The sequence below is a fragment of the Homarus americanus genome, unplaced genomic scaffold (assembly GCF_018991925.1).
Source record: "Homarus americanus isolate GMGI-L3 unplaced genomic scaffold, GMGI_Hamer_2.0 scaffold3084, whole genome shotgun sequence".
Classification (NCBI taxonomy): domain Eukaryota; kingdom Metazoa; phylum Arthropoda; class Malacostraca; order Decapoda; family Nephropidae; genus Homarus; species Homarus americanus.
Genome location: NW_024733076.1, coordinates 76,863 through 104,433, shown reverse-complemented (window position 1 = coordinate 104,433; position 27,571 = coordinate 76,863). Strand labels below are relative to the sequence as shown.

Sequence of the window (27,571 nt, the reverse complement as noted above, 5' to 3'; positions counted from 1 at the left end):
AAGGACAGGGAAGGTAGGAAGGGGGGAGGGGTCGCACTCTTCGTCAAGGATACTTTAAAATGTTGTATTAATAATTCAATAAAGGGTGAAATAGGAACCGAGTCTGTGTGGGTAGAAATCACGGAAGGAAGAGAAAAACTAATTATGGCAGTGATTTACAGGCCCCCCAAGTCTTGGCAAAGAAGCAGCTCAGCCCATATGGCAGGAAATGAGTAGGGCAGCAAAATATAACAACCTATGCATTATGGGGGATTTCAACTTCAGAAATATTGACTGGGACAACATTGTAGGTGACTATGAATCTGAAAACTTCCTAGACGCAGTACAGGACAATTTTTTTAAACAACTAATTACAGAACCTACTAGAGGTGACAATATATTAGACCTAGTATTAACAAATAAAGAAAATATTATCAGAGATATCACAGTAGGGGAAGAACTAGGTAACAGTGATCACAGAGAAATCAGGTTCACCCTAAATTGGGAAACGAAAAATAATGACAATATGGAAAGAGTCCCAAACTTTCGATTGGCGGATTATCAGGGGTTAAGAAGGTACCTAGGTGAGGTCACCTGGGAACAGTCACATCAGTCCCCAGTAGGAAGGGGTGAGGTCATAGATGACACAACAATTGATCATGACTATAATATATTCACTAGTATACTACATAAAGCACAAGAACAAATTATACCATACAGAAAAATTAGGTCAAATAAGAATGAGCCAAGGTGGATGACCAGAAAACTTAAACATGACATAGGAATAAAGGAAGGAATATATGAGAAATTAAAGGGAGGGGAGGAACAGCTCAGAAATAGGTATAATGAACTATCTAGGAATGTTAAGAAAAATGTAAGGAAAGCAAAGAGAGACAATGAAACCAAAATAGCAAGAGAATCCAAGGCGAATCCCAAGGGATTTTTCCAGGTATATAGGACAAAGGTCAAGGACTAAGTTGGGCCTTTAAAGTCAGGGAGGGGAGAAGTGATAAATGGCAGTGAAGAAATAAGCAAAGCATTGAACAGCTACTTCTTATCAGTTTTCACAGAAGAAATTTGCGATGAAATTCCAGAGGTGGAACTGATTTTTAAGGGAAAGAAAGAAGAGAAATTAAAGAATATCACTCAGAAAAGAGGATGTTCTTAAGAAGATAAATTAACTAAAGAAAACAAAATCCCCAGGGCCGGATGAAATTTTCCCTCGAGTCTTGAAAGAGTGTAGGGAACAGATTAGCGGACCCCTCGTAAACTTATTTACAAATTCATTAGACACTGGAGTTGTGCCAGACTTGTGGAAACAGGCAAATGTAGTACCCATATTCAAAAAGGGAGACAGAGCATCAGCGTCAAATTACCGGCCGATCAGTTTGACGTCAGTAGTGGGGAAATTTCTTGAATCAATTATAGCAGATAGCATCCGATCGCATCTAGAGAAAAGCAAATTAATCTACGACTCTCAACATGGGTTTACAAAGGGAAAATCTTGTCTAACAAATGTGCTAACGTTTTTTAGGAAAGTCTTCGAGATAGTAAATAATGGCGAAAATTACGATGTTATTTACTTAGAATTGGGCAAAGCATTTGACAGAGTACCGCATCAGAGGCTTCTGACAAAAATTAAGGCTCATGGTATCGAGGGGAAAGTTTTAAATTGGATAAAATCATGGCTCACCCATAGAACGCAGAGGGTCAGTTTAGATGGTGTTAAATCTGAGTGGGGCCGTGTAACCAGTGGGGTTCCCCAGGGGTCAGTACTAGGCCCACGCTTGTTCATAATCTACATAAACGATCTAGATACTGGGACCAGCAGTGACATAAGCAAGTTTGCGGATGACACCAAAATAGGGCGGCACATTAATTCAGGGCAGGATGCAAATGCATTACAGGAGGATCTAAATAAACTGCAGGGGTGGTCTGAAAAATGGCAAATGAAATTCAACACCAGCAAGTGCAGCGTACTAAATATTGGAAGAACAAATACTTATAATGTATACAGCCTTAACAACATCAACCTAGAGAAGTCGACTTGTGAAAGAGACCTAGGGGTACTTGTAAGCCCGGACCTACGGCCTAGAAAACAGTGCGTTAATGTTCGAAATAAGGCAAACAGAGTATTGGGTTTTATATCTAGAAGTGTAAGTAGCAGGAGTGCAGAGGTCTTATTGCAACTATATCTTGCGCTAGTCAGGCCACACCTCGATTATGCGGTTCAGTTCTGGTGCCCCTATTATAAACTGGATATGAATTCACTAGAGTCGGTGCAGCGAAGAATGACAAAAATTATTCCAGGACTAAGAAACCTTCCATATCAGGATAGGCTAAAGAAACTTAACTTGCATTCCCTAGAAAGACAAAGAGTGCGGGGACATATGATAGAAGTATTTAAGTGGGTGAAAGGAATCAATAAAGGGGATATAGATAAAGTTCTTATAACATCCGAGCAGGATAGGACTCGGAGCAATGAATTCAAGTTGGATAAGTTTAGGTCTAGGAAGGAGATAGGAAGAAACTGGTTCACAAATAGGGTGGTGGATGAGTGGAACAAGCTTAGCAACTTTGTAGTAAGTGCGGGAACTCTGGAAAGTTTCAAAAGGAGGCTAGATAGATTTATGGATGATAGAGAGTGGTAGCAACTCTCGACAGGAGCTGCCATGCACAGGCCAACCGGCCTATTGCAGACTCCTTATTTTCTTATGTTCTTATGTTCTTATGTTCGGGGTACTTAGTTCTAACTACAGGAGCAAACACAAACACCTGTAGAGTTTTGTAGGTTCTATTTAATGGGATATACAAGGGTGTGCTTACAAGCACAGGTAGTCCCTACACTCTCTAATGGGTCACTGACCTCTCCCTGACCTCTCAGGAGACATGTGGTAAGTGGTACATTAGCAGCTTCCAGATGTCGCCAGGCACATTATCTAAGCGTGTGGTGACATGAAACAGGGGCATTGCCACACGCTACTGACTAGAGAAGTAATGTATATAAGTAGGGTACATACATGGTATACATACAACATTCATAATACACATACACTATAGTTGACATAATTAATGCTGTGACTGCGTTCAAGCAGGAACTAAAACTAGTATCTTCGCAGCTACAGCAACATCAACTACGAAACTTCAGAAATATGATGACAGAATTAGAAAATCAAGTAAAAGACTGTTGCCAGTTTGACAGTGCTCGATATATTGAACAGGTGCAAAACCTTGCTTCAGATTTTGACAGACGGTTTCAAGATATGGTAAAGACAAATGTTTAAAATATTGCATCTAGAATGACATCTGTATTTAACATGGACATATCTGAAGTCGAAAATGAGCTGTATTTTCCCCTATCTCATGGCAATAACAATTATAAATTTGGGTTAATACATTTAGTTTATATAATACAATCACCCCACGGTAATTTTCCATAAGCTGTGAGTTGCCATGTGATGCTCAAGTGAGGGGAAATTCCTCTATCAGTAGGCCGACTTAAAGAATGTAGGGTTAGCCCGGCCTCTCCTTCAGAGGCACCTCTCCTCACGAGTGTAACGGGCCGAGTTTCCTCTTTTCAATAATTTACCATCCAGTTATTCTTTTCAATGAGTATCCCGTTTTATATACTTATCCTTCTTCAGTTCTTTACACACATACTTACTTTATATATTCTTGCTTATATTCTTATATGTTCTTTATCTCTATATACCTTATATTCTTATATATTCTTATATAAGTAACTCTTATGCTTCTCTGCTTATGTTCTCCAAGTCAATGTTCTTTCTTTTCATTTCCTGTCATATATTATGATCTCATCCATATATTTTGTTCTAGTTATATTCTAAACCATGGATTAACCTGGGAAACCATGTCTTTGTTATTACCACACTTATTATAATTACAACGGTAGCCTGCCACCACCCAGGATTTTCTAGAATATAACATCTCTTAGTTAACTGTTAGGTAGCGAGCTTCTAGGCACGTGAGTTAGTTATTTTCTGAGAACCAATGTGGGAAAGGATAGAGTGGTGATACTCGTAGACGTAGATTACTAATTCAATATTTATTAACACAGTGATTGGATAAGATGCATCTTAGATTCACTCAGACAAAACAGAACTGCAATTTGTTTCTTAAGTCATCAAACACTTCAAGAACTTATTACCTCATTAAATACCTCCAAATACTTATTACTTCAATCGACAATTGTGGTATTGTCACTCTGCCAAATGATAGTCAGTACTGGGTATACACCAGATATCACTGGACCCTCAGGTCTTACCTTACCAAGTAGCAAATTAACTCTTCACTTCTTGGTTATATCATTATACTCTCAGATTATCATTTCATGGTCACTACCAATGAATACATAGCACACTGGACAACTCCACAATAATCTCAACATACAATACCTCCTGTTAATTCACAAGGAACAACATGGCACTTTTAACTCTCATTCAGTGGTTCAATACTTAACCTGGGATACTATATTTCTGCTAGTTATCCCCCAAACAAGGTACCATAATACTTAGGCCTATGTAACTGTGAGGAGTGCCCCAGGGTAACGCTGGTCTCTACAACAAATGAAGATCGCTGTTAGGGGTCGGTTGTAGACCGACACACGCTCAGGGAGTGGGCGCCTGATTTGCGGGAAACGGACTTCCCAGTTCAGTCCTGTCGAATTAACGGCATCGTCCAACCCGGTTACCGCCCCACGTTAGCTGATGAGTATTCAGCTCAACACACTGGAGAGACGTTGAGGAAGTCACGAATGCGTAAAGGTCTAACTTCAACTATACAAAACATACGCCTGGCAACGGTTCAGACAATATCTAAATCTCTACGTTACTCGACTTAATTGGCACAGAATTCACTATGTTAACACATGAGCACTGATATTCACCAAAATTGACTAAGTTAAACTGAATTAATAGGCGGCGGGAACACACGTTAACATACCTGGAGAGACGTTGAGGAAGTCACGAATGCGTGATTCTCCCTCGTGTCGAGGTATATACGTGCACTCGCGGGGCAGCTTGGGCCTCCGTATTCATACCAGAAGGGTCGATCTTACCAACAACAAAACTTCTCTATCATTTTGGATCACTGTATACTTAGTTATGAACTCCGGTGTTCTTGATCAGGGTAATTTCCTATGTCTATTCATATAATCTAATCAGAGGTTGAGCTTGCCAGGAAAAGGTGGAATATACACGTCGATAACATTAATTCTGCAAGCTCAGGCCTGAGGCGAACAAGGGGCTATTCACGGGGAGGCGCTAGATCTTGGAGATTATACCAGTTGACAGAATAGTTCAGGAGATTAATGACTTTCTCAAATAGACAACTGACACTAATTAAACTATAAACATCAGATTCTCTGATGTCGGGGCGACAAAATGATATAACTTCAGGCGCGATCAGAAACTCATGGATACCCCCACGGACGACATAAAATACGCCACTCTAGCTGGCAAACTCGACACTCACTTACTTGACACGTTCTACTAACGATAAGGACAGTTGAAGCATTCTACCCCACTCACAATGGATCTTGAATGTTCCAACTGTAAACAGACATATCTAAGTTGACTCAAAACAAGGGTGTTCTCTCTCACACTCAAATTCATTTTATAGAGAGGTTGGTTTCAGTAAGTCAGAGAAAATGGGATAACGGAGGACTGAGGTGTCTTGAAGTGATGAGAAAACGGACTCCTCAGATGGAGGACTCAAACGAAAGCCGAGGTACATGTTTTGTGGGCTATTGAGCGTAATATGAATCATTTGATTTTTGGCGCTAACTGACGTGTAAGACCGTGGTCATTACACGAGCACCAGTCTTCACTTGAGCCTCACGAGAATCTGACGGGTGACTTAACTCAGTCAAGCTGATCCCTGTCCTTAACTAACACTCACAGCTTACAATGTTAATTACGGTGCATTTACTAATAGACTGTGACCAATATAGTTTTACCAATAAATGGAGAAAAGACTATTTTGGGTTTGTAACTTGACCCTTCAACTCATTTATATATAAGCCAAGTTAAAGGGAACTCTACCCAAAGCTTCTATATATAGGTGGCAGCGAACAGATAGAACTATTAACTGAACCAATGAAGCAGTGTAACTAAGTGTGCAAGAACTGACGTCACTGTAACCCAAGTAACAGTGAAATTTTCTAAGTGTCATTCTCCAAGGCAACAGACTATATACCGAATATATTCTCGTGAGCAACGTTATATGGCAAGTGATATATTTAAATGTCATCCCAGATCGACATACAATTTTTTTGACTCAAATAACATTTAAGTGAGTTAAACATAAATCACTTTCGTGTGGCAAGACCTCATGAAGCAGATGACTGGAGTCCCCATCTCAAGTGGACGTGACCCAGTACATTCGTTAACGCCTGCCGTGTGGGAGTATCCATCGCTACAAAGACTCAACGTCAGACACCCCACTCTTCCCAACTCTCAAGTGTTGTGGAGACGCTGTTGTACATTTTTTCCCCTTCTCAAAGAACAACCAACCCGTACAGCTACAGTACAACTCTGTGTCCAAGGCACAGTTGAGAAATTCCTGTTTAGACATCCCAAGTTGTTTAAATAAGCGTTTCTGTGGTTTGTAAAATCAGAGTGTGGTAAATTCTTTGTGAACCCCGCTACATCTGGTACATGCCAACTACTTGACCTGTCATACTCAATCAACTCTAAGAGGACTACCAGCCCCAAGGTGCATTAACCTAGTAACCTCACAGGATCGATACCAGGATACCAGTGAAGGATCATTAAGTTTAACTATGCTATGCGATCGACTAGAGAAGGGCTTGCGATCGACGGGTTGGCCTCCCCTGCTTTAAAAACAGTGCATAATACCTTTCTACTTCAACTTACCATTATATATGTTTGCATATGACGCGAATTAACGAATTATCACCGATTGAACTTTGAAAAACGACTAAAGTTTTTGCCAAACAAGGATAACCTTTTGCTTTTGTAGCTACAGCTTTATTGAAATTAATTCGTATACATTAAAATTTGCCCCGTTTCATTTTTGTACATCCTTTACCATCATACGATATCCAAGTTATATCTAAAGTAGGTTAGCTTATGCATGAATCCTTTTATTATATGTGTTATTTAAAAGGATCTACATGATCAGCTCTCGCCAGTCACATGTTCCAAAAAAGTCTGAAGCTATCGCTTTAGGTAATTATCTATATTTACTGTAACATATATATAGATATATTATATATATATATATATATATATATATATATATATATATATATATATATATATATATATATATATATATATATATATATATATATATATATATATATATATACACAAGTAAGTCACTGTAGGTGCGCGTGATCCAAGAATATGCTGATAACCACAAGGAAACAAGAGAACACGAAGTTCCCAAGCGCTTTCGTGTAATTCACTTCTTTGGGGGTGAGTACAGACTAAGGAGAAATACTCGACAAGGCTAATATATACAGTAGAGGAGAGTGAGATCAAGTCCCTAGGGGACAGTAGGGGTCCACAATGTTCTGGTCATAAGGCAGTGACCCTTACTAATCTTCTTAATAAAAAAAAAATTACCATACTATCTCTAAGTACAGCAGCTGCCTGTAGTCAGGTCATAGGGTAAGATGACCCAAACTTCTCACCTGGCTACAAATCTTCTTAATCACAAAATTATCCAGTTTGTACATACCATTAGTCAAATTCATGTTGACAGATTCGGTATGTTTAATGAGACTGGATTCTGTAATTTTCCTACAGACAATTGAATTACAAGGTAATATTGAGGAGGCATTATCCTAGTCAATGCAATGCTTATTATCTCTCATATGAATGAACAGAGCATTGGATTCCTGGCCTGTCCTAACACTATATTTATGCTGTTTAAGTCTAGTTATTAGATCTTTACCTGTCTGGCCTAAGTAGAACATATTACATTCCTTGCAAGGAACCTTGTAAATGCAGCCGCCTGTCTTTTATAGACAAATGCCTTAACATTACTAATAAATCTTTTTTATAGAACTGATCCTAAGCCCACCCATGACAATAAGAATCTCTTAGTATTACCATTTAACAAAAAATTTTCTCAAATTCCTATACAACTGAAAACCTGGAACGTTAATGTCGCATTTAAAAACTCATGCACTGTAAAACAAATGTTAATTAAGGACTCCCCCAACAATGTGTGTGTGTGTGTGTGTGTGTGTGTGTGTGTGTGTGTGTGTGTGTGTGTTGAAAGACCATTCAGGAAAGCGAAGATAAAATAAATGCGAAACCAGGATCACTTAAATAAGGTATACTCATTTCTGTGAGCAACATGGTGTACGTAAACGTCAAGACCTATACTGCCTCTCTAATAACAATACAGGAATCAACCAACAAAATCATTGTACACATTATTTTGCACGCCAGGAAGAAATTCCCTCTAACTCGAGGCTACTAGACTATATCACAGTTATATTTAATGTTGTATACTTTACATATCTTATATAATGTATATAATTCATGGATAAAAAAATATAGGCCATCCAGTTTAATATTTCAATATCGTAGGTGTAAGAATATCCTCTTGTCGGATGTGTCTCCGTGCCAGCTGACGGAGTGTGATGAGGTAATGATGTAGTGTGATGGAGTATTGAGGGAGTGTGATGGGGTAGTGTGATGGAGTATTAAGGGAGTGCGATGGGGTAGTGTGATGGAGTATTGAGGGAGTGTGATGGAGTATTAAGGGAGTGTGATGGAGTATTAAGGGAGTGCGATGGGGTAGTGTGATGGAGTATTAAGGGAGTGCGATGGGGTAGTGTGATGGAGTAATAAGGGAGTGTGATGGGGTAGTGATGGGGAATCAGTACACATGGGTGGCGATCTCCCTGGTGATGGGACAGAAGACCTTAGCAGTTTCGTCGTACAGCATCCCGGAGTCCTTGAAGACAGGCTGAGAGTGACTCATCTTGTTCCACTTGTGGATCACGTACGAGTTGGGAAACATCTGTTGTGTATGAAGGCATTTAACGCGACTTGACGTAACATAACATTTCATAAACAAAGGAAAGGAAACATTTAATATTAGATAAAGATATTATGAATCAGACAAAATTGGAATCCAGATAAAAGTTCAATGAATGAATGAATGTGAATTAGATTTTGACATGAGGGAGCATATCTTTACAATAACAGAAACTGGATAACTTAAAATTCTCCACAAGAGACGAGAGACATATTAGTCCAGTGGCAGACCACGACACCCTGTTTTGAGACATATACATTGTTTTATTGTTGTTTCTGATAGATTAGGTCCTACTAATCATAAATCAGCCGGGTGCCAAGATGGCACCCTTGGGGAAAATATTTATTGAGCACATTCAAAGTTGCCGCCACTGCCAACTCACGAATACCAGTTTTGACCACATCTCGGCTTCTAATCGAGATAGAGACTTCATTTTGGTGGCAAAATCCATGTATTTGTAATTTAGGAATCTGTTGAAACACGCAGAAATTAATATGATATCAACTTCAAGCAATTTTTAAAAATGTGAAATATGTATTTCGAAAATATTCTTTCGCTGGTAAATCCGTTTTACCAATCAAACAAACATTTAATACACAGTTAACTCATATTAATGATAATGCTTGTTCCACAGCCTTAGAGGGAATGCTTTAAAACCGTCATGATAGTTATTTCTGCTTTCAGGTAATGGGTAGGAATTGCAAATTTGGTGCGCGTTGAAAGAATTTAATGCTTATAGCAATTTTGATCAATATGCATGGTGATGAATCAAATAACTGTATGTTTCTTCTAATTACAAGTTTTATAGAAGATAATGATCTTGACTGAAGAGGTTTGTTATTTGAAAGTTTACATAAACTGTAGTGATAGTGGTGGTGGATTTTGTGATGTAGGTGTAGAACGTTTAAGGACAGCTAGTACACAAAAAGGTGATACATTACTTTACACCAACAGTTGTCACATGACTGAGCTGCTAGATATAGATGTCACAATAACTGTGTCTCTTCATACACCTCTAAGCACCACATCAAACGCTACCTTTCCAAACGAGGTGATACTGACACCAGTGTTGAACCAACAGTGAAAAGAAGTCGTGGCTCTGAAGAATTTCCATTCAACTTCCAGGAACATTGTATCTTCTGCGGAGAGAAATGCCTAGAGTTGGATCCTCGGAACCCAAATCGATGGCGTCGTGTTATCAAATGTCTCACTGTGAATCATGAGAGTTCTATAAAAATATTCAAGGTAGTTATTGTGGAAACATGTGGTCAGCATAATGATGACTGGTCAGTTAAAATCAGACGGAGAGTCCAAGCAGCTGTCAGTGACCTCAATGCAGCCGTTGCTCAGTACCATAAGGAATGCAAGTAATATCAGGTCCTCTTCAAGTGGCACTGTATCAGAAGAAAGTACATTCTATCAAATGGTGAAATGAGTGCTGAGTGAGCAGTCGCGTATCTGGAATGCTGTTGACTGTTGATTCAAAAGTTCCCTGACAGATTTGAGCCAGACCTGATTCTATCAGGTGATGGAGATACCAATATCTTACTCTTCAAGAAGCAAGCTTCAAAACACATGGACTTAGTGGCAAATGACGAGGACGATATTGAAACAGCCACAGCAAGTGCGGGCAAGAAGATCATCAGGGAATCTGTACAGTTCAAATGGGATCAGTCAAAATATGATAGCAAAATTAGTCTAGATGATTCCTCTTGCTTGTAGCAGCCCAGCCTTATTGAGCTTCCTATCTCGTCGTCACCAAAGCTTGATGCTAATCTACCAGCTGCTGTGGTGACTTTGTGCTGTCACTAACAAACCAACTTCCTTACAGATTGCACTGGGAGTAGTCGTGCATGAGAAGACAACCAATGAACTGCTTCATGGCTTTGGAGTCACGTCAACATATGATGAAGTACTATGTTTCAAATTTTCTGCAGCTTATGCAGCAGGCAGCACTAGCGACCACAGAGAACGAACTTCAGCTGATCCGTCTCATCTGTGAATATGTCAGAGATCGGGTGATCTATTACCACATAATAGGATGCAGCTTGTAGTTACAGGAGCTGAACCAACACAATGGTGATATCAGAGAACGACTGGATCTTCGTACCACGCAAGAGGAAGCAGATGTAATTATCATCCAGCACGTTGTACACCTGGCTATTTCTGGCAAACTGAGAATCAGAGTCGTTGCAGATGACACATATATTTGTTCTATTGATTCACGTCTACCGAGCAAATCAACTGATTTGCAATATGGTGATGACTGGAACGAGTTCATCAGGGTCAAGTGTAGATATCAAAGCAGCCGCTGAAGAACATGCCAACATTGTTGAGATTCGTGTACTTACTCATGTTCTAACTAAATGTGATACAGTCTCTTATCTGTGGGGTTTTGGCAAAAGTAGAGTGATCAAAATGCTGAAATCTGGTAAGGCTCTCTGTAAGCTCGGTTGTATGTAGGAGCAGATGACTGACGTCAAGTCCGAAGCTACTAAGTTCATTGTGGTTGCAGTCTGCGCTCCTGCCTCACCACATACATCAACTCACGCGCAGCCATCATCCAGCTCATCATCATCAACACTTAATACCCAAAAGTCCTACAGCGACGGACGAATGGCTTCGGAGACAGGCAGATATGACTGCCGGGAGTCTCTAGTCACAACTCTGCACATGGGCGGCACAGATAAGATGGGCGTTTATGCACTGGGATCTAGGCAGCAGTGAAATCCAGTCATGTCTGTACGACTGAGCAGCCCGTTCGAGCAGCCACTCTGCTCACCCCATAGGGGAGAGGGGCATGTCTAAAGAACCAACATGACTGGGCAACTGCACCCAGTAAGGTCATCCTTATGCTGTCGAAAACACAATCAAAATCACAGATCCAAAGAAAAACAAACTATACAACCTCTTATGGTCGCTACACGGAATGTCAGGACCCTTCTGGATACTGGCACAAATGCACGTCCTGAAAGAAAAACCGCCCTTGTGGCAAAAGAGCTGGCTAGATATAACTTCGAAATAGCAGCCATTAGTGAGTCCCAGCTCCCAGAAGAGGGTCGACTCACAGAATGGGGCTCTGGCTATACAGTACATTCTTCTGGAAGGGTAAGCCTCCTGCAGAGAAACACCGCATTTATGGAGTTGGCTTTGCCATCCGCCAACACATCCTACACAGGCTAACTGAAATGCCTCCTGGGATCAACGAGCGCCTCATGACGCTCAGAGTCCCACTGAATCACTAACGTCATGCCTTTTTCATCAGTACATCTGCCCCATCACTGGATGCAGACGATGACATCAAGGAAGCCTTTTATGCCGACCTTGAAAGAGTGCTAGCTTCTATCCCCAGAGAAGATATGTTGTGCTCCTTAGTGACTTCAATGCTCTAGTTGGTAGAGATGCTGACATTTGGCAAGTGTAATCCTAACGGCCTACTCTTCCTCAGCAAGTGTGCTGCACACAACCTCACTTTCACAGATACAATGTTTAGGCAGGCTGACAAGTTCAAGGGTTTGTGGCAACACCCACGGCCCAAACACTGGCATCCCATTGACTATATCATTGTCAGAGAAAGAGATCGCAGAAACGTTCTCATCTCCCGAGCAATGCGTAGCTCAGACCACTGCGACACTGATCATTGGCTCATCAGGGCCAAGCTCTCACTTCACGTCGCCCCAAAACGGCGAAGGCAACAAGCCTCCATGAGAGGTTTTAACACTAAGTGTCTGGAGGATCCAGTGGTAGACCATGATTTCCGAGAGCAGCTCGAACATGGGCTGATAAACAACCCAAATCCCAGTGCCGAATAGAGTATTCTCGACACTGTCATGACAAAGACCTGCAGAGAGGCCCTCGGCAAGCTGAAAGAATACATCAGGACTGGTTTGATGAAAATTGTCCGGAAATCAATGTACTCGTCGTTGTATAAACGTGCTGCTTTAACTGACTGGCAGAACAACCGTCGGTCTAGGACCAAAGTTGATACCTCCCACAAGAAGAAAACGACGGCCCAGCATAAACTTCGCTTACTAAAGAACGACTGGTTTAAAAATAAAGCATGTGAAACGTAAATAAAAATTGCAGATCAACACAAGATGTGTGAATTTTTCAATTCCACTAAAGCATTCATGAGCCAATCACTCATGGCACAGCTCCCCTCCGCTCATCTGATGGGGGTAACTCTCTAATTAAAGATGAAGAAGGCATCCGTTAGCAGTGGAAAGAGCATTACCATTCGCTACTCAACCGAAACAACACTGTGGATGTCCTGACTACCCAGCAGGTCCCTCAGCATCCAGAGCTGACCCATCTCCGCTATCCTCCATCTCTGAATGAGGTAGATACTGCCATCAAACAGATGAAAATAACAAAGCCTCAGGGCCTGATGGAATCTCAGCCGAGGTGTTTAAAGCAGGAGGCTCTCTGCTTACCAGCCATCTCCACTCTCTTCTGGAGAATATATGGGAAAAGGAGGAAATCCCCCCCAAGTTCTAAAAGACGCCTCCATCGTCAATATTTATAAGAACAAGGGAGACTGGTCAGACTGTGGCAACTACCACGGGATCTCGCCACTGTCCGTAACTGTCAAGATTGTCGTCCGAGTCCTCCTAAACAGACTACTACCTGAGACGGAAAACCTCCTCCCAGAATCTCAGTGTGGTTTTAGACCATCATGTGGCACCACTGACATGACCTTTGCTGCCCGCTAAATACAGGAAAAGTGCAGAGAACAGTGTCATGACCTGTACATGGCCTTCATCGACCTAACCAAGGCCTACGACTCAGTCAACAGGGAAGCCCTCTCGCTGACCCTCAGACGGTTTGGCTGCCCACAAAACTTCATCGCCATTGTGAGGCAACTCCAGCCGGCATCAACGGCAGTGTCCTGCACAGTGGTACCCATTCTGAGTTCTTCCCCATTCAAACGGGGGTAAAACAAGAATATGTATTGGCGCTAACTCTCTTTTTCATTTTCTTAGCTGCCTTCCTTACTCGTGCTAGTGTCAATTTAGCCGACGGGGTGGACATCGAGTACCGGATGAAGGCTCTTTCCAAAATAAGACTACTCCAGGCAGGAACAAAGGTGTCGGCAGCTTCCATTACTGAGCTTCAGTATGCAGACGACCTCACCCTTGTCGCTCACACTTAGCGCGACCTACAGGAGATCCTGAACACCTATGCAGATGCGTATGCACACTTCGGCCTCGAGGTGAATGTGCGTACAACACAGATTCTCTTTCAGCGTGCCTCTGGTTCAGCCACACCTTCACCATCCATCCAGTTTAATGGTACTACCCTCTCTAATGTTACCCACTTTCAGTATCTCGGCTCACACCTGTCCACCACCGCGGACATCAATGAAGAGATTCATCATCGGATCAAATATGCATCTCAAGCCCTTGGCAGACTCCGTACCTGTGTCTTCAACTGTAGGGAGCTGAAATTGTCTTTAAAGTTGCACGTACATCGAGCAGTGGTCCTCCCACACCTGCTATATGGCAGTGAGACATGGGTTACACATACAGGAGGCACCTCAATGTACTTGAAAACTTTCACTAACGTAGTCTACGTTCCATCCTCCGAGTTCGCTGGGAAAACAAGAGAACATATGCCAGTATTTTCGCTGACACAACTGTAGGAGCATCAAGCATTATCCATGAACAACTACGTTGGACTGGCCATGTTACCCGCATGGACGACAGTAGACAGTCATCTAATGAATAGTAAATGTAGCTCTAGTGGGCAATTGAAGAGGTGTAAGCATAGTCTTTAGACAAACCTGAATAAATGCCAAATCGACCCCCTCACCTGGGAGTTGATTATTTCACATCGTAACGGTTGGAGGAGCACCGCACGAGAAGGTATTGATATTTTCGAATTAGCCCGAATGCAAACAAAGGCAGACAAGCGCCTGTGCCGGAAAGACGCTGCCACCCCCCCCCTCCCCCCAGCACTAGTTGGAGCCATCCACATGTGCAGCATCTGTATTCGATTCTGCCGGTCCCGTATCGGCCTCTTTAGCCACCTTAAAATTCACCAACCTAGGTGACATCCTTAATATCTCATATCATTGTAACATAGCTGGATCATCGTCATACTCGATTCTGAGTGACAGCAAAGTAGCTTTGTAGCTTGTTATGGCTTCCCGCGTGAGACTGACAAGACAACTCACATGTATGTTGTATGGTCAACAAAATTGTGCAATCACAAACTCAACTCTGCATCGGACAACAACAGAAGCTTTTGAAGAACTTGTATACAGGGCTCACCTACAAGCAGCCATCTGGAGAAGTTCTCTTGATGCTGATCCTGTAACAGCACCATTTGTATTATATAAATATTTGCCCAAATGTATAATACCAAATTATTCACCAAGTTATTCAACAACTCTCCCTGGGTGAGTGAGAGAGAAAGAGCGAACTGGCAGGCCTCGAGAGGAAACGCGTCAGATATGTTGTTGCTGATATGCGCTGACCCCAGCGTGACCTCGCTCGCTCCCAGAAGGGAATGTCACCTCAGCGGGGGACCGGTAGTAGAAGCGGTACCGTTCTTGCCTCGCAAGTGAGATGTCACGGGTTCGATTCTCGGGCCGGTGGAAGTTGTTTGGACATACTTCCTAGCCCCCATAGGTCCCTGTTCACCGAGCAGTAAAGTAATTACCTGTTGTAAGTTGAAAGTTGCAAATTCGTATTCAGGGAGTTGTTGGAGCTTTCAATAATTTGATGACATAAACCACTGACTCTTCAGGCTTTTACGCCCTTGACTCTTCACTACGCCATTAACTCAGGCTTCTACGCCTTTTAACTCTTCAGGCTTCTACGCCCTTGACTCTTCAGGCTTCTACGCGCCCTTGACTCTTCAAGTCTTCTACGCTTCGGCTCTTCGCCGCCCTTGACTCTTCAGGCTTCTACGCCATTAACTCATGAGACATAAAGGCAAGCATGAACTTAGCATGCTTCCCTGTTGGGCGCTGTAAACGCTTCTGCGCTTCACCTTACACAAGGATGTAGGGGAGTGCCCAATAAACCAAAAAAAAAAAATGTCACTTCAGCAATTCAACACAGCTGAATAACTTTGTGAATAACTACTGAGTCATTGTTGAATAACTTAGTGAATAATTTGGTATTATACATTTGGGTAAATATATAGTACAGATGATGCTGTTACACCCCTCCTGATCTCAATCCCATCCTTTATGGATAGTCAATGGATGCCGCAGCAAAGATGTTGGTACCAGCTGCTATCCCAATAGATATGTCACCAGTTCCTATGCATTTTCTAAAGATGATTAAATGCTCATGTTCATCATCACTCCCTTGTTCAACTACTTATTGTGGTTGTCTCTCAGCACAGGTTTCATGTTCTGCTTTTTGTGTCTGCATACCATCACTGCTCTTTCAATAAAGTCCTAGATGATTGAATCTTGAAAATGTAATCTGGAACATTTTACATTGGGATTATATATTGAAATTAGAAACAGGAGTTAAGAAAAATCATTGCAAATTATTATAGGCTCCAAAGTATTAGAAATTTGGTAAATTGTACATTTTATTAAGTCTTTGTGCTATATAGATAATGAGGATGATAACTTAGTTAAGATTTATGCATTTTTTGAATTCCATAAAGGAAATAATGGTTTTGCCACCAAAATCAACTCTCTTTAACGTAGAAGCCGAGATATGGCCGGAATAGTATTTGCTGGTGAATTTAGACAGCCATTTTGAATATTTTCAAAATAAATAATGAAATTGGCTCTTTAGGTGAATTCCATTAGCTTCCTAGACTACAAATACATTGCAAGCCAAGATATGGCCTAAAATAGTATTCGCGAGTTGGCGGTGGCCTAATCTACCAAAAACAACAATAAAAATTTGTATGTCTCAAAATAGGTTCCGCCCCATTTAGCCAGTCTGCCACCGGACCATTCAATATTATGGAAACATTTGTTGTTAGTGAGAAGAAATTTTAGTAAAATCTTTGAGGTGAAAACTACAGTACATATCACATTAGGTTTTGAGAACATAGTCGTTGTTTTAAGAAATTCGCATATTGTAGTTTAGGTTTATCACAAAGTAATTTCTCTGACCCAAATATTCGATTATCACACCGTGTCTAGTTATATGAAAAGATTTTAACCGTGAGCGTGAATTACTTCCAGTTAAACAGAAATCAATTAGAACCTTCTGGGTGTACTACACAGCAGGGAAGATGATGACGGTACAGCTGCCATTGTGCTGAGCTTTACATGTTTGTAGGGAGGGATGATTGTCTTTGTATGTCTTTGCATAATGAGTGAATAAATCGCCCGCCAGTGCTTCGCCACATACAGTACACCTTACTTGAAAAAAAAAACAGCTAGTGTCATTAGATATTAATAAACGACGTGAGCGTAGTGAAGGAACAATGACCGTTAGAGAGAGAACATGCACACGCCTCTCCTCTGTATTCCATATTGTGTTTAAAATACATCTGCAAGTATTTATTGCTTCTTTTATTGACATATAAGTGTTTTTGTATATACAAATAAACCCAAAGGGTTTTCAGAGACGGAACCATTGCAATAAACAAGGACTACCTTGATCTGTTAAACGTAAGTGACATATTTAACCTAAAAATGTCCTGCCCCGCGTGTTCTTTCTCAAACAGAACAAATATCCAACACTACCACGCTCAATGCTCACGTATAGTCGGGATCAGAAATTCGTGATATAGTTAGACCAGAGGGTAATCATGCTGTTCCACCCTTATTTCACGGCGATTTGATGTGCCGAACCTCCCCTTCAACACATATATTACTTAAATGATCTAACAACCATTGCAAGGGACACTATCGCTTGGGTTAATGTAAGAGGTTTATACGATGTTGGGAGCGATCAGCCAGATTATACTTCAAAACCTTCGACAGTAAAGTAAGGGGCCTTTGGTCTGCGTGTATATTGTTGCTACATTAAGATCTAATTTGTTAATGTGGCCTTGCAGACACATACATACATACAGAGTGGAGAGAGTAAGAGACAAATGTGGTGGAAGTAATATTTCACATAACCCGTTGTGTTAACTTACCACACCATACACACGCACATGGCCATTCGTTGGCTGTGTGTGGGGGGGAGGAGGGGATCAGGATAGGGCGTGAGGGGCAGCCGTTCATTACCTCGAACAACTGCTATGGGGGCGCTGATGGTAGAGCGGTACCGCTCTTGCCTCGCAAGTAAAATGTCACGGGTTCGATTCCCGGGCCGGCGGAAGTTGTTTGGACACTCTTCCTAGTCCCCTTGGTCCCTGTTCACCTACCAGCAAAGTAGATACCTGCTGTAAATCGAAAGTTGCGAATTCGTATTCAGGGACAAGTTGTTGGGGCTTCCAATAACTTGCTTAGACATAAACCATTGACTCTTCAGGCTTCTACGCCCTTAACTCGTGAGACATAAAGGCAAGCATGAACTTAGCATGCTTCCCTGTTGGGTGCTGTAAACGCTTCACCTTACACACAAAAACTACCGCTCTTAGAAGTTTGTAAATTAAATTTACCATACAGTAATGTACTTGTAAGTAACGCCTATTGATTTTCAATAGGCGTTACTACCTGTCTGTATGTGTCTGGAAAGCCACAGTAACAAATATGCTGTTAATGTAGCAGCAATATACACGCAGACCAAAGGCCCCTTACTTTACTGTCGATTTTAGTTAGTGAATGAATTACTAGAATAGATTTGACTGGAATAAACTAAATACATGACATAGAGGCAAGAGGCAGTCAAAATTGACAACCCGAAATAGTCAGGTAAAAACAAAATAAAAATAGATTGCCCTAGATGGGATTGAAATTCCTCCATGTCAGTGAATGGATAGTACAATATTTGTGGCGGTTAGAGCCATACGAGTACATTTTGCTCAGATCAGGTATCCCTTCAGCCGTGATGTTACATGACAACTGCAATTACATAACTTCTGAGCATACACTGTAATGACATAATGTTTTACAGAATCATTACATGTTTCCTTTTCCTCGAATTTAAAGACGTTCCATTTCTCTTGTTTGTACTAGTCTGTACTATATTTGTATTTCGTGCAAATCTTTAGATCAGTTAAAAAAAATAACGTGGGGGAAAGAGCTGAATGGAACGATTGTGTCCATTGTTCTACTATTCATCTCAAACTAAACATTGTCATGTACTATAAAGCTTAAAGGAATATTCAACATAATTTTGGAAATAATTTCTGATGTTATACAGGAACACATGTTCGATGAAGATTCCCTTTTACAGAGAAGTGACGTAATCTCTGCTGGCAATATTCTGTTAAGTAACACAGTATATAGTCGCAATATTTACGTTAAATTCCTAGCATGAAGTTTATTATAAGGAACATTTCGCAATCTTCATATTAATGATGGATCGGTTTTTGTACTGTATGTGCAGTCAACATAAATACTCTTTAGGGCTATGTTGTTATTATCCTTTCTACCTGGCGCTTCACTTACCGTAGCTTGATGTTATGCGACCACTGGCTTATGCTGTTACACATCCAACTCCCTCCATTATATTCTGAGATATACAGGTAAATGGACACGACACACACATATTGTATACTATATGATTTCTCCATTTTGTAAATATGATGTTAGCATCACTCTTCATCACTCATCAACAGCGTTCTCGGCTCATATTCATAAATATCCTCCGTTCCATCTCATGTGTTGAGTCTTGACCTGAATCACTGCTTCGTTAACAGTTCTACACTGTGTGTTGGTGGGAAGGTTCAGCACAGCGACTCGCTATCAAGTAAGGGTATAACAGCCTGCTCACCCTCCGGTTAGACTCATCGCGAATTCCTGACCCCTACTGTACCTTATGCACATCCACGCCCTTCAGGGCTGTGAAGAAGATCTTCCATTCTGCAACAGGCAAGGGGTAGAAGTTTCGTTTGTGCAGTAGTGTCACCCCTTGACACACGTCCCCAGCAGCCAGCTCCTTGCCGCATGCGGTCTTTAGCACCTTCGTCATCATCATTGGTCCGTTAAACCCCCACACGTTCGGCTGAAGGGGAAAAGAGGGCAAGATTGTACAACTCAGTGTTTCAGGTCATTTTTTTGTAGCTTGATAATTTAGGTAGAAAATGCATGATTATAATATGTTACACAAAATAGGGATGTTGGCCAAATAGCGATAACTTCTATATATTTCTTCTTGTTAGAAACGATATGCCATAGACAACTACATAAATCATCAAAACACATAAAAGTGAATAGTTTATTGAAAACCTAACGCAACCTAACTTTATTTAACCGACACTAAGTATAATTTGGCTGTTTTATATTGGTAAAAAATGTCTTAAGTGAAAAATATCAAATTTTACCACATACGCACTAATTTCTGTTAAGTTGAAGCAATAAACGGAAAACGTTTCCCAATTTGATAAAAACATTAGTTTCGTTTTAAAATTTAATCAGCGATTATCCCTATTTAGCGTAGGGTCTAAACAAACAAATGTAATTGCATAAAAAGGTAAATAAGAAGACATTGGTAGCCGAGTAGTGGTCCCAATCGTCATCATAAACATGCATTGGGATGACTCAGACAGCCCCAAACATGGCTACATACAATGAGAAGGTAACTCCAGATGTAGAGTGTTAAGAAGTCACTTGCTTTTTCATTTGTGTATTAAGAGTAGGTAGAGATGATCTTAAAATTATCCACTCTTAAGCTCTAGTTGGTGACCTTACGCTCTAAGTGTGAACAAAAGTGAGCGTAGCATTCTCAAGATACAGAGTGAACGAAATGTGCTGGAGAGAAACACTAACACTAGAAATAACGATAAAAGTCTTAAAGGAGGACATTACGCACGCTGAAGTTTTCGTTAAGGTGACTCATGAAGGCCTCCAGCATTGGGTGGTGTCTATCAAAGTGAAACACAGCGTTGTTCACATTCGTGTCATCGTAGAGCCCTATGACGTTCTTCTGGTGGGTTAGAGGAGCGATGCACACCACGTCATTGTCGCTGTATAGACCCCCAACGTGCCACACCAACGCCAGGCGAATCATGTTGCTGAGACTCACTGCTGGCCACGCTGACGAAGGGAGAAGACACAAACGTTAGGGTGGAGCCACACCAAGCACAAACATTGTTTGTAACATGTATTGGTGACTGTGTTATCATCAATGTTGAGATTCACGCCCACGCCAACGTAGCAGGGTTATGAATATTGTTGTAAACATTCCGGACAAAAGCTACTAACAGTGTTTGCAACAACGTTGAATACAGACATATCTACACTAACACAACAGTGTTACGAACATTGTTGTTTAGAGTTTCGACCAAAGATGGTAATATTGTTGGCAACAAGGTTGAAACTGAATTCACACCAACGGTACATATTTTGTTTTAACATTGTAGGCAACATTGTTAAAAATAGGTGTAGTAATCCTATCGTCCACACCAGCCAGTTTATTTGACAACACGGTGTCGGCGAATGAGGTTCAAGCCGTCACTTAACAGGGCGACCGTTCGTCGGAAATTGCTTCTGCTAGTGACTAGTCGGATGAAAGAAAACGGACACAACTCCATCGGTTTGGTGACGTGTCACTATCCGTGATCGGAAATTTCGGAAATTTCAAGAAACTGTATTTTTTGGCCTAAATACCCTATAATAATAAAGGAAGAAATTGCCCAACTATATAAAAATAGACCGGATATTGCAGAAAATCAAACCTTAATATAAGATATCAATATGAGATGCAAAAACTTCTTGATGGTAATGTGCACAGAAATGAAAAAAGATTTAACATCAATGATCCATTTCTATACTTGTCTCTTTTCTTAATCCCCAGAAAGCCCTAGATCCAACGACTCCAAGAACATCATTGTCAGACTTGGTTATATTGGCACCAAGGATATTTAATAGAACCCTTCAGGAGTTAAAGGATCAGTGGCAAAGACTGTGTTGGGAGGCAAAAGATGACGAAACAAAAAGCTTGGATATTTTATTTTTTTATAAAAAAGTAATGAAAATTAAAGATGACGTCGGGAACCTCAAAGATGAGGTAATTGGAAGATTTGCGTTGGACGTCTTGGCATTGCCAACATCTAATGCAGATGCTGAAAGACTATTTTCAAAATTGAACCTTACCGAAACAAAGTGTAGAAACTCCTTGCAAATGCAAACGCTAAATGCCCTTATCACTATAAAAGAATAAGTGTAAAGGAGGTTGTATGAATGTCAATATTGCGGTTGTACAACAACTGATTGAAATAATGAATAAATAATGGATTGATTTTTACATACTCGTATATATGTATGTAACAGGTATATGCGTATTTATATTTTTTTGTTCATTAAACAACATTAATTCAAACGTGCAGGGGCGGATCCATGAATATCAAAAGGGGGAGGTCCAAGAAGCTGTGGGGGGGAGAACATGGCGAGCACAGCGAGCCCACCCAGGTGGGGGGAGGGGGGGCGTTGGAAGCACCAAAGATTTTTTTTTTAATCTGACCAATAATACGGGCATTTTCAGGCCATATTGAGGCCATGTGCACTTGATATTGGAAGATATTCTGAAGTCAATAGAAATTACATTTTACTATACAAAGACGCCTGAGGACAATACTGCACTAATGAAAATGTATTGGAATTTTCTGATGAAAAAGGGGATCCGGACCCTGTTTTCTGTTTTCTCTTTGCCCTTTATTGGACGTGTTCATAGTGCTCAAAATATCTACGTTATACATCGTCATTTGAAAGTTTTCTACAAAGAACTCCCAATTACTTTCAAGAAAACGTGATCGGATACAGACAATCGGATGAGCAGCAGCCCTGTTACTTTCTTCGGTTGATTCTTACACCACGAGAGAGTTGAAAAAAAAAGGACGATGTAATTGGTGGCTTAAACGTGACGATTTTGGGCTATTGACTTCTCAAGTAAGAGTTAGTGGTTGCTTCCAGGACTTTGCAAGATGTCCATCGCTGATTTGAATATGTGATGCAGAAAATTAACCTCTAATAGGTGAACTGGATCCAAATTACAGAAAGGCAATATCAGTTACAGAGAGACTGGCACTGACTCTTCGTTACTTGGGTTCCGACTATTCATACTGCAGCCTCAAAAATCATGAAGAGAGAGGATTGACAACACTAACTGCACCATGTGGAAGTGTGGGCAACTGCATATGTAGTACCTGTGGAGGGTGCTGCCAACTGTAGTCTACAATACTGCTACCTAACAGTATTGCCAACACTAAACTCATCAACGGGAAACAGTTTTGTTACGTAAACTGTTCCCAATTATTATGTAGCCAATATTTTCGTGAATTCGTCACAACATTGCTTATAATAATGTAGCTGACACATGTTACCGACAATGTTTGCATTGGATCCACAACAACGTTATGTAGTGATGGGTTGTCAGACCGCAGCTTGCATCTCAGAGACAGTCCAGGCTTGACCCGACATTAGGGAGGTCAAGTGTAGGGTAACTCTCACGGTTGACCAAGGGTTATAAATCAGCTAGGCTCCCCTCCCATGTGACACGGCACCACAACAAACATGTAAGAGGGCACCAGCCGACTCTCTCCCAATATACAATAACCTACACCGCAGAAAGAAGTCCAGACCTGACCTCACATTAGCCAGGTCAAATGTAACCCTCGGAGCCCAACTCAAGGGGCCACAAATCAACCAGGGCCTCTCATGTCACGGCCCCATCTGATGACTTCTCCAGAAGATACAACTTATAGTCTCTGAAAAAGTCCAGACCTGACCCTACATTAGCGAGGGCAAATGTAAGGAGACCCTTCGCCGCCCCCCCCATCAGCTCAACCTGAGGGCTCGCCTCCCAATATATAGGACATCCTAGTCCTCCCTCGGCAGAGAGAGAGACCAGAGAGAGACAGAGAGCCAGAGAGGGACAGAGAGAGTGTGTCTTGTAACCAAGAAGGACCAGCTACCACGTCCCGAGTCCTGCTCGAGAGAAGTCAGGGGCCGGAGGCAAGCCGCCTCCGGTCGCCTCCAGTCGCCTCCGGTCAGGACCGAGACTTCCCTCCGGCGCCCAGCTAAGCAGTCTCCCATAGAGACAACCCAGGACCACCTGCTAGGCCTCCCCTAGGTCACGTGAGTGTTTGTCAGAGCTTTCCATGGGATGAGTTACTTACGTGGGAAGTGTATTCATTTCATGTTCGTGTCCGAATCAGAGTGTCTAGTAACGTAATATGATGTCCTAGTAACGTAAATATAATGTCCTAGTAACTTCAATAGAAGGTGTTATTAATGTGTCCATGTCATGTTCGTAATTAATAAAGAGTTGTAACGAAGCGGTGTTTGAGAAGTCGCCCTTAAGACGTAATAGATGTGTATTGACGTATAAGATACGATAAGTGTAAATATCTATCACGGCCACGCTACCAAAATCTTCCTCTCTTTATACTCTTATACTATCAATATTCTACCTATATGTAATCTTCTTCTTGTGAGATTTGTCTCATTACAGTTACAATGTTGGTAACATTGTCCACATTGTAGCATCATGACTGTGGTAGTAGCACGTGACTATGGTAGTAACACGTGACTGTGGTTATAACTCATGACTGTGGTCGTAACTCGTGACTGTGGTAATAACTCGTGTCTATGGTAGTAACACGTGACTGTAGTAGTAACTTGTGACTGTGGTAATAACTCGTGTCTGTGGTCGTAACTCATGACTGTGATACTAACTCGTGTCAGTGGTAGTAACTCGTGACTGTGGTCGTAACTCTTGACTGGTCGTAACTCATAACTGTGGTCGTAACTTAATACTGTGGTCGTAGCTCATGACTGAGATAGTAACTCGTGACTGTGGTCGTAATTCTTGACCTGTCGTAACTCGTGACTGTGGTCTTAACTCATGACTGTGGTAATAACTCGTGATAGTGGGCGTAACTCTTGACCTATCGTAACTCGTGACTAGTCGTAACTCGTCACTGTAGTGTCAAGGTCACATAACGTGGTTTGTCCGTTCAACGCTTAAAGGTAGTAGGTAGTAGGAAGCTACCAAACAGGGAGATGCTACCGCCTGGGAAGATATTGGAAGCATAATGTGTTGTCTAATGGTAGACCCTGTTGCCATATGGCATCACGAAAATTGTGACCAAGTCCCAGGTTGTTGATCTGACTTTCTGCTTCATTTACACACAATTGCAGGGTCTCAATTGTTTCTCTTACTTTGACAACACAACATACATATATTGTTGCTCACTTTTATCTTTTTTTTCATTTTTGTGATTCTTTATTATTATTATTATTATTATTATTATTGTTATTATTATTATTATTATTATTATTATTATTGTTATTATTATTATTATTATTATTATTATTATTATTATTATTATTATTATTATTATTACGTTTTCGCCCCCCATAACCCGATGTGGGTCATTGACCTGTGCCCGGGTGGGCTGATCCCCGTAAAAAAAAAACTATTCATATTATGCTACATCGCCCACAAAAAATATGAACTTTTCAGTCCCCCAATAGAGACATCCGACCTCTAACCACTTCAGTTTGTCTTAGTTCTCCATTTTCTTTTTGTGTACTCTATGAAAGACTCCGGTATTTCTGTATATCTCCTAAGGCAGGGGTGGCGAACCTATGGCACGCGTGCCAAAGTTGGCACGCGTGCCAAAGTTGGCACGGGAAAATTTTTTGTTGACACGCGGCATGCACTGCCGCCCTAAGATTTTTTAACCCCACCCATAATACATATATATATATATATATATATATATATATGCAAATAAATCTCTGTAGGTGCACGTGATCCAGGTATATGCTGATAACCACAAGGAAAAAGAAAACACGAAGTTCCCAAGTGTGTGATTCACATATATAAAAAAATATATATATATATATATATATATATATATATATATATATATATATATATATATATATATATATATATATATATATATATATATATATATATATATATATATATATATATATATATATATATATATATATATATATATATATATATATATATATATATATAGATAGATATAGTTGCAATAAGACCTCTACACTCTTATTACTTACACTTCTAGATATAAAACCCAATACTCTGTTTGCCTTATTTCGAACATTAACGCACTGTTTTCTAGGCCGTAGGTCCGGGCTTACAAGTACCCCTAGGTCTCTTTCACAAGTCGACTTCTCTAGGTTGATGTTGTTAAGGCTGTATACATTATAAGTATTTGTTCTTCCAATATTAAGTACGCTGCACTTGCTGGTGTTGAATTTCATTTGCCATTTTTCAGACCACCCCTGCAGTTTATTTAGATCCTCCTGTAATGCATTTGCATCCTGCCCTGAATTTATCTGCCGCCCTATTGTGGTGTCATCCGCAAACTTGCTTATGTCACTGCTGATCCCAGTATCTAGATCGCTTATGTAGATTATGAACAAGAGTGGGCCTAGTACTGACCCCTGGGGAACCCCACTGGTTACACGGCCCCACTCAGATTTAACACCATCTACGCTGACCCTCTGCGTCCTATCGGTGAGCCCTGATTTTATCCAATTTAAAACTTTCCCCTCGATACTATGAGCCTTAATTTTTCTCAGAAGCCTCTGATGCTTTACTCTGTCAAATGCTTTGCTAAATTCTAAGTAAATAACATCGTAATTTTCGTCATTATCTACTACCTCGAAGACTTTCCTGAAAAACGTCAGCAGATAATTAGACAAGATTTTCCCTTTGTAAACCCATGTTGAGAGCCGTAGATTAATTTGCCTTTCTCTAAATGCGATTGGATTCTATCTGCTATAATTCATTCAAGAAATTTCCCCACTACTGACGTCAAACTGATCGGCCGGTAATTTGACGCTGATGCTCTGTCTCCCTTTTTGAATATGGCTACTACATTTGCCTGTTTCCACAAGTCTGGCACAACTCTGGTGTCTATTGATTGTGTAAATAAATTTACAAGGTGTCAGCTAATCTGTTCCCTACACTCTTTCAAGACTCGAGGGAAAATTTCATCCGGCCCTGGGGATTTTGTCTTCTTTAGTTTATTTATCCTCTTAAGAACATCCTCTTTTTTGATAGTGATATTCTTTAATTTCTCTTCTTCCTTTCCCCTAAATATCACTTCCACATCTGGAATTTCCTCGCGAATTTCTTCTGTGAAAACTGATAAGAAGTAGTTATTCAATGCTTTGCTTATTCCTTCACTGCCATTTATCACTTCTCCCCTCCCTGACTTTAAAGGCCCAACTTTGTCCTTGACTCTTGTTCTATATACCTGGAGAAATCCCTTGGGATTCGCCTTCGATTCTCTTGCTCTTTTGACTTCATAGTCTCTCTTTGCTTTCCTTACATTTTTCTTAACATTCCTAGATAGTTCATTATACCTATTTCTGAGCTGCTCCTCCCATCCCTTTAATTTCTTATAAATTCCTTTCTTTATTCCTATGTCATGTTTAAGTTTTCTGGTCATCCACCTTGGCTCATTCTTATTTGACCTAATTTTTCTGTATGGTATATTTTGTTCTTGTGCTTTATTTAGT

The 27,571-nt window shown here is 40.8% G+C and overlaps 1 protein-coding gene across 1 annotated transcript in view; it reads right to left on the bottom strand.

The window, feature by feature from the left end:
• Positions 1-8,183: 8,183 nt before the first annotated feature.
• The window catches only part of LOC121869248 (lactosylceramide 4-alpha-galactosyltransferase-like), a 44,594-nt gene continuing 25,206 nt past the window's right edge, over positions 8,184-27,571 (bottom strand). The window contains exons 6-8 of the mRNA XM_042370489.1: positions 20,871-21,094; positions 19,875-20,063; positions 8,184-9,003 (exon numbers count right to left, since the gene is read on the bottom strand). Coding sequence (XP_042226423.1) covers positions 8,860-9,003; positions 19,875-20,063; positions 20,871-21,094 — 557 coding nt within the window. The 3' untranslated portion in view covers positions 8,184-8,859. The remainder of the gene's footprint in view (positions 9,004-19,874; positions 20,064-20,870; positions 21,095-27,571) is intronic.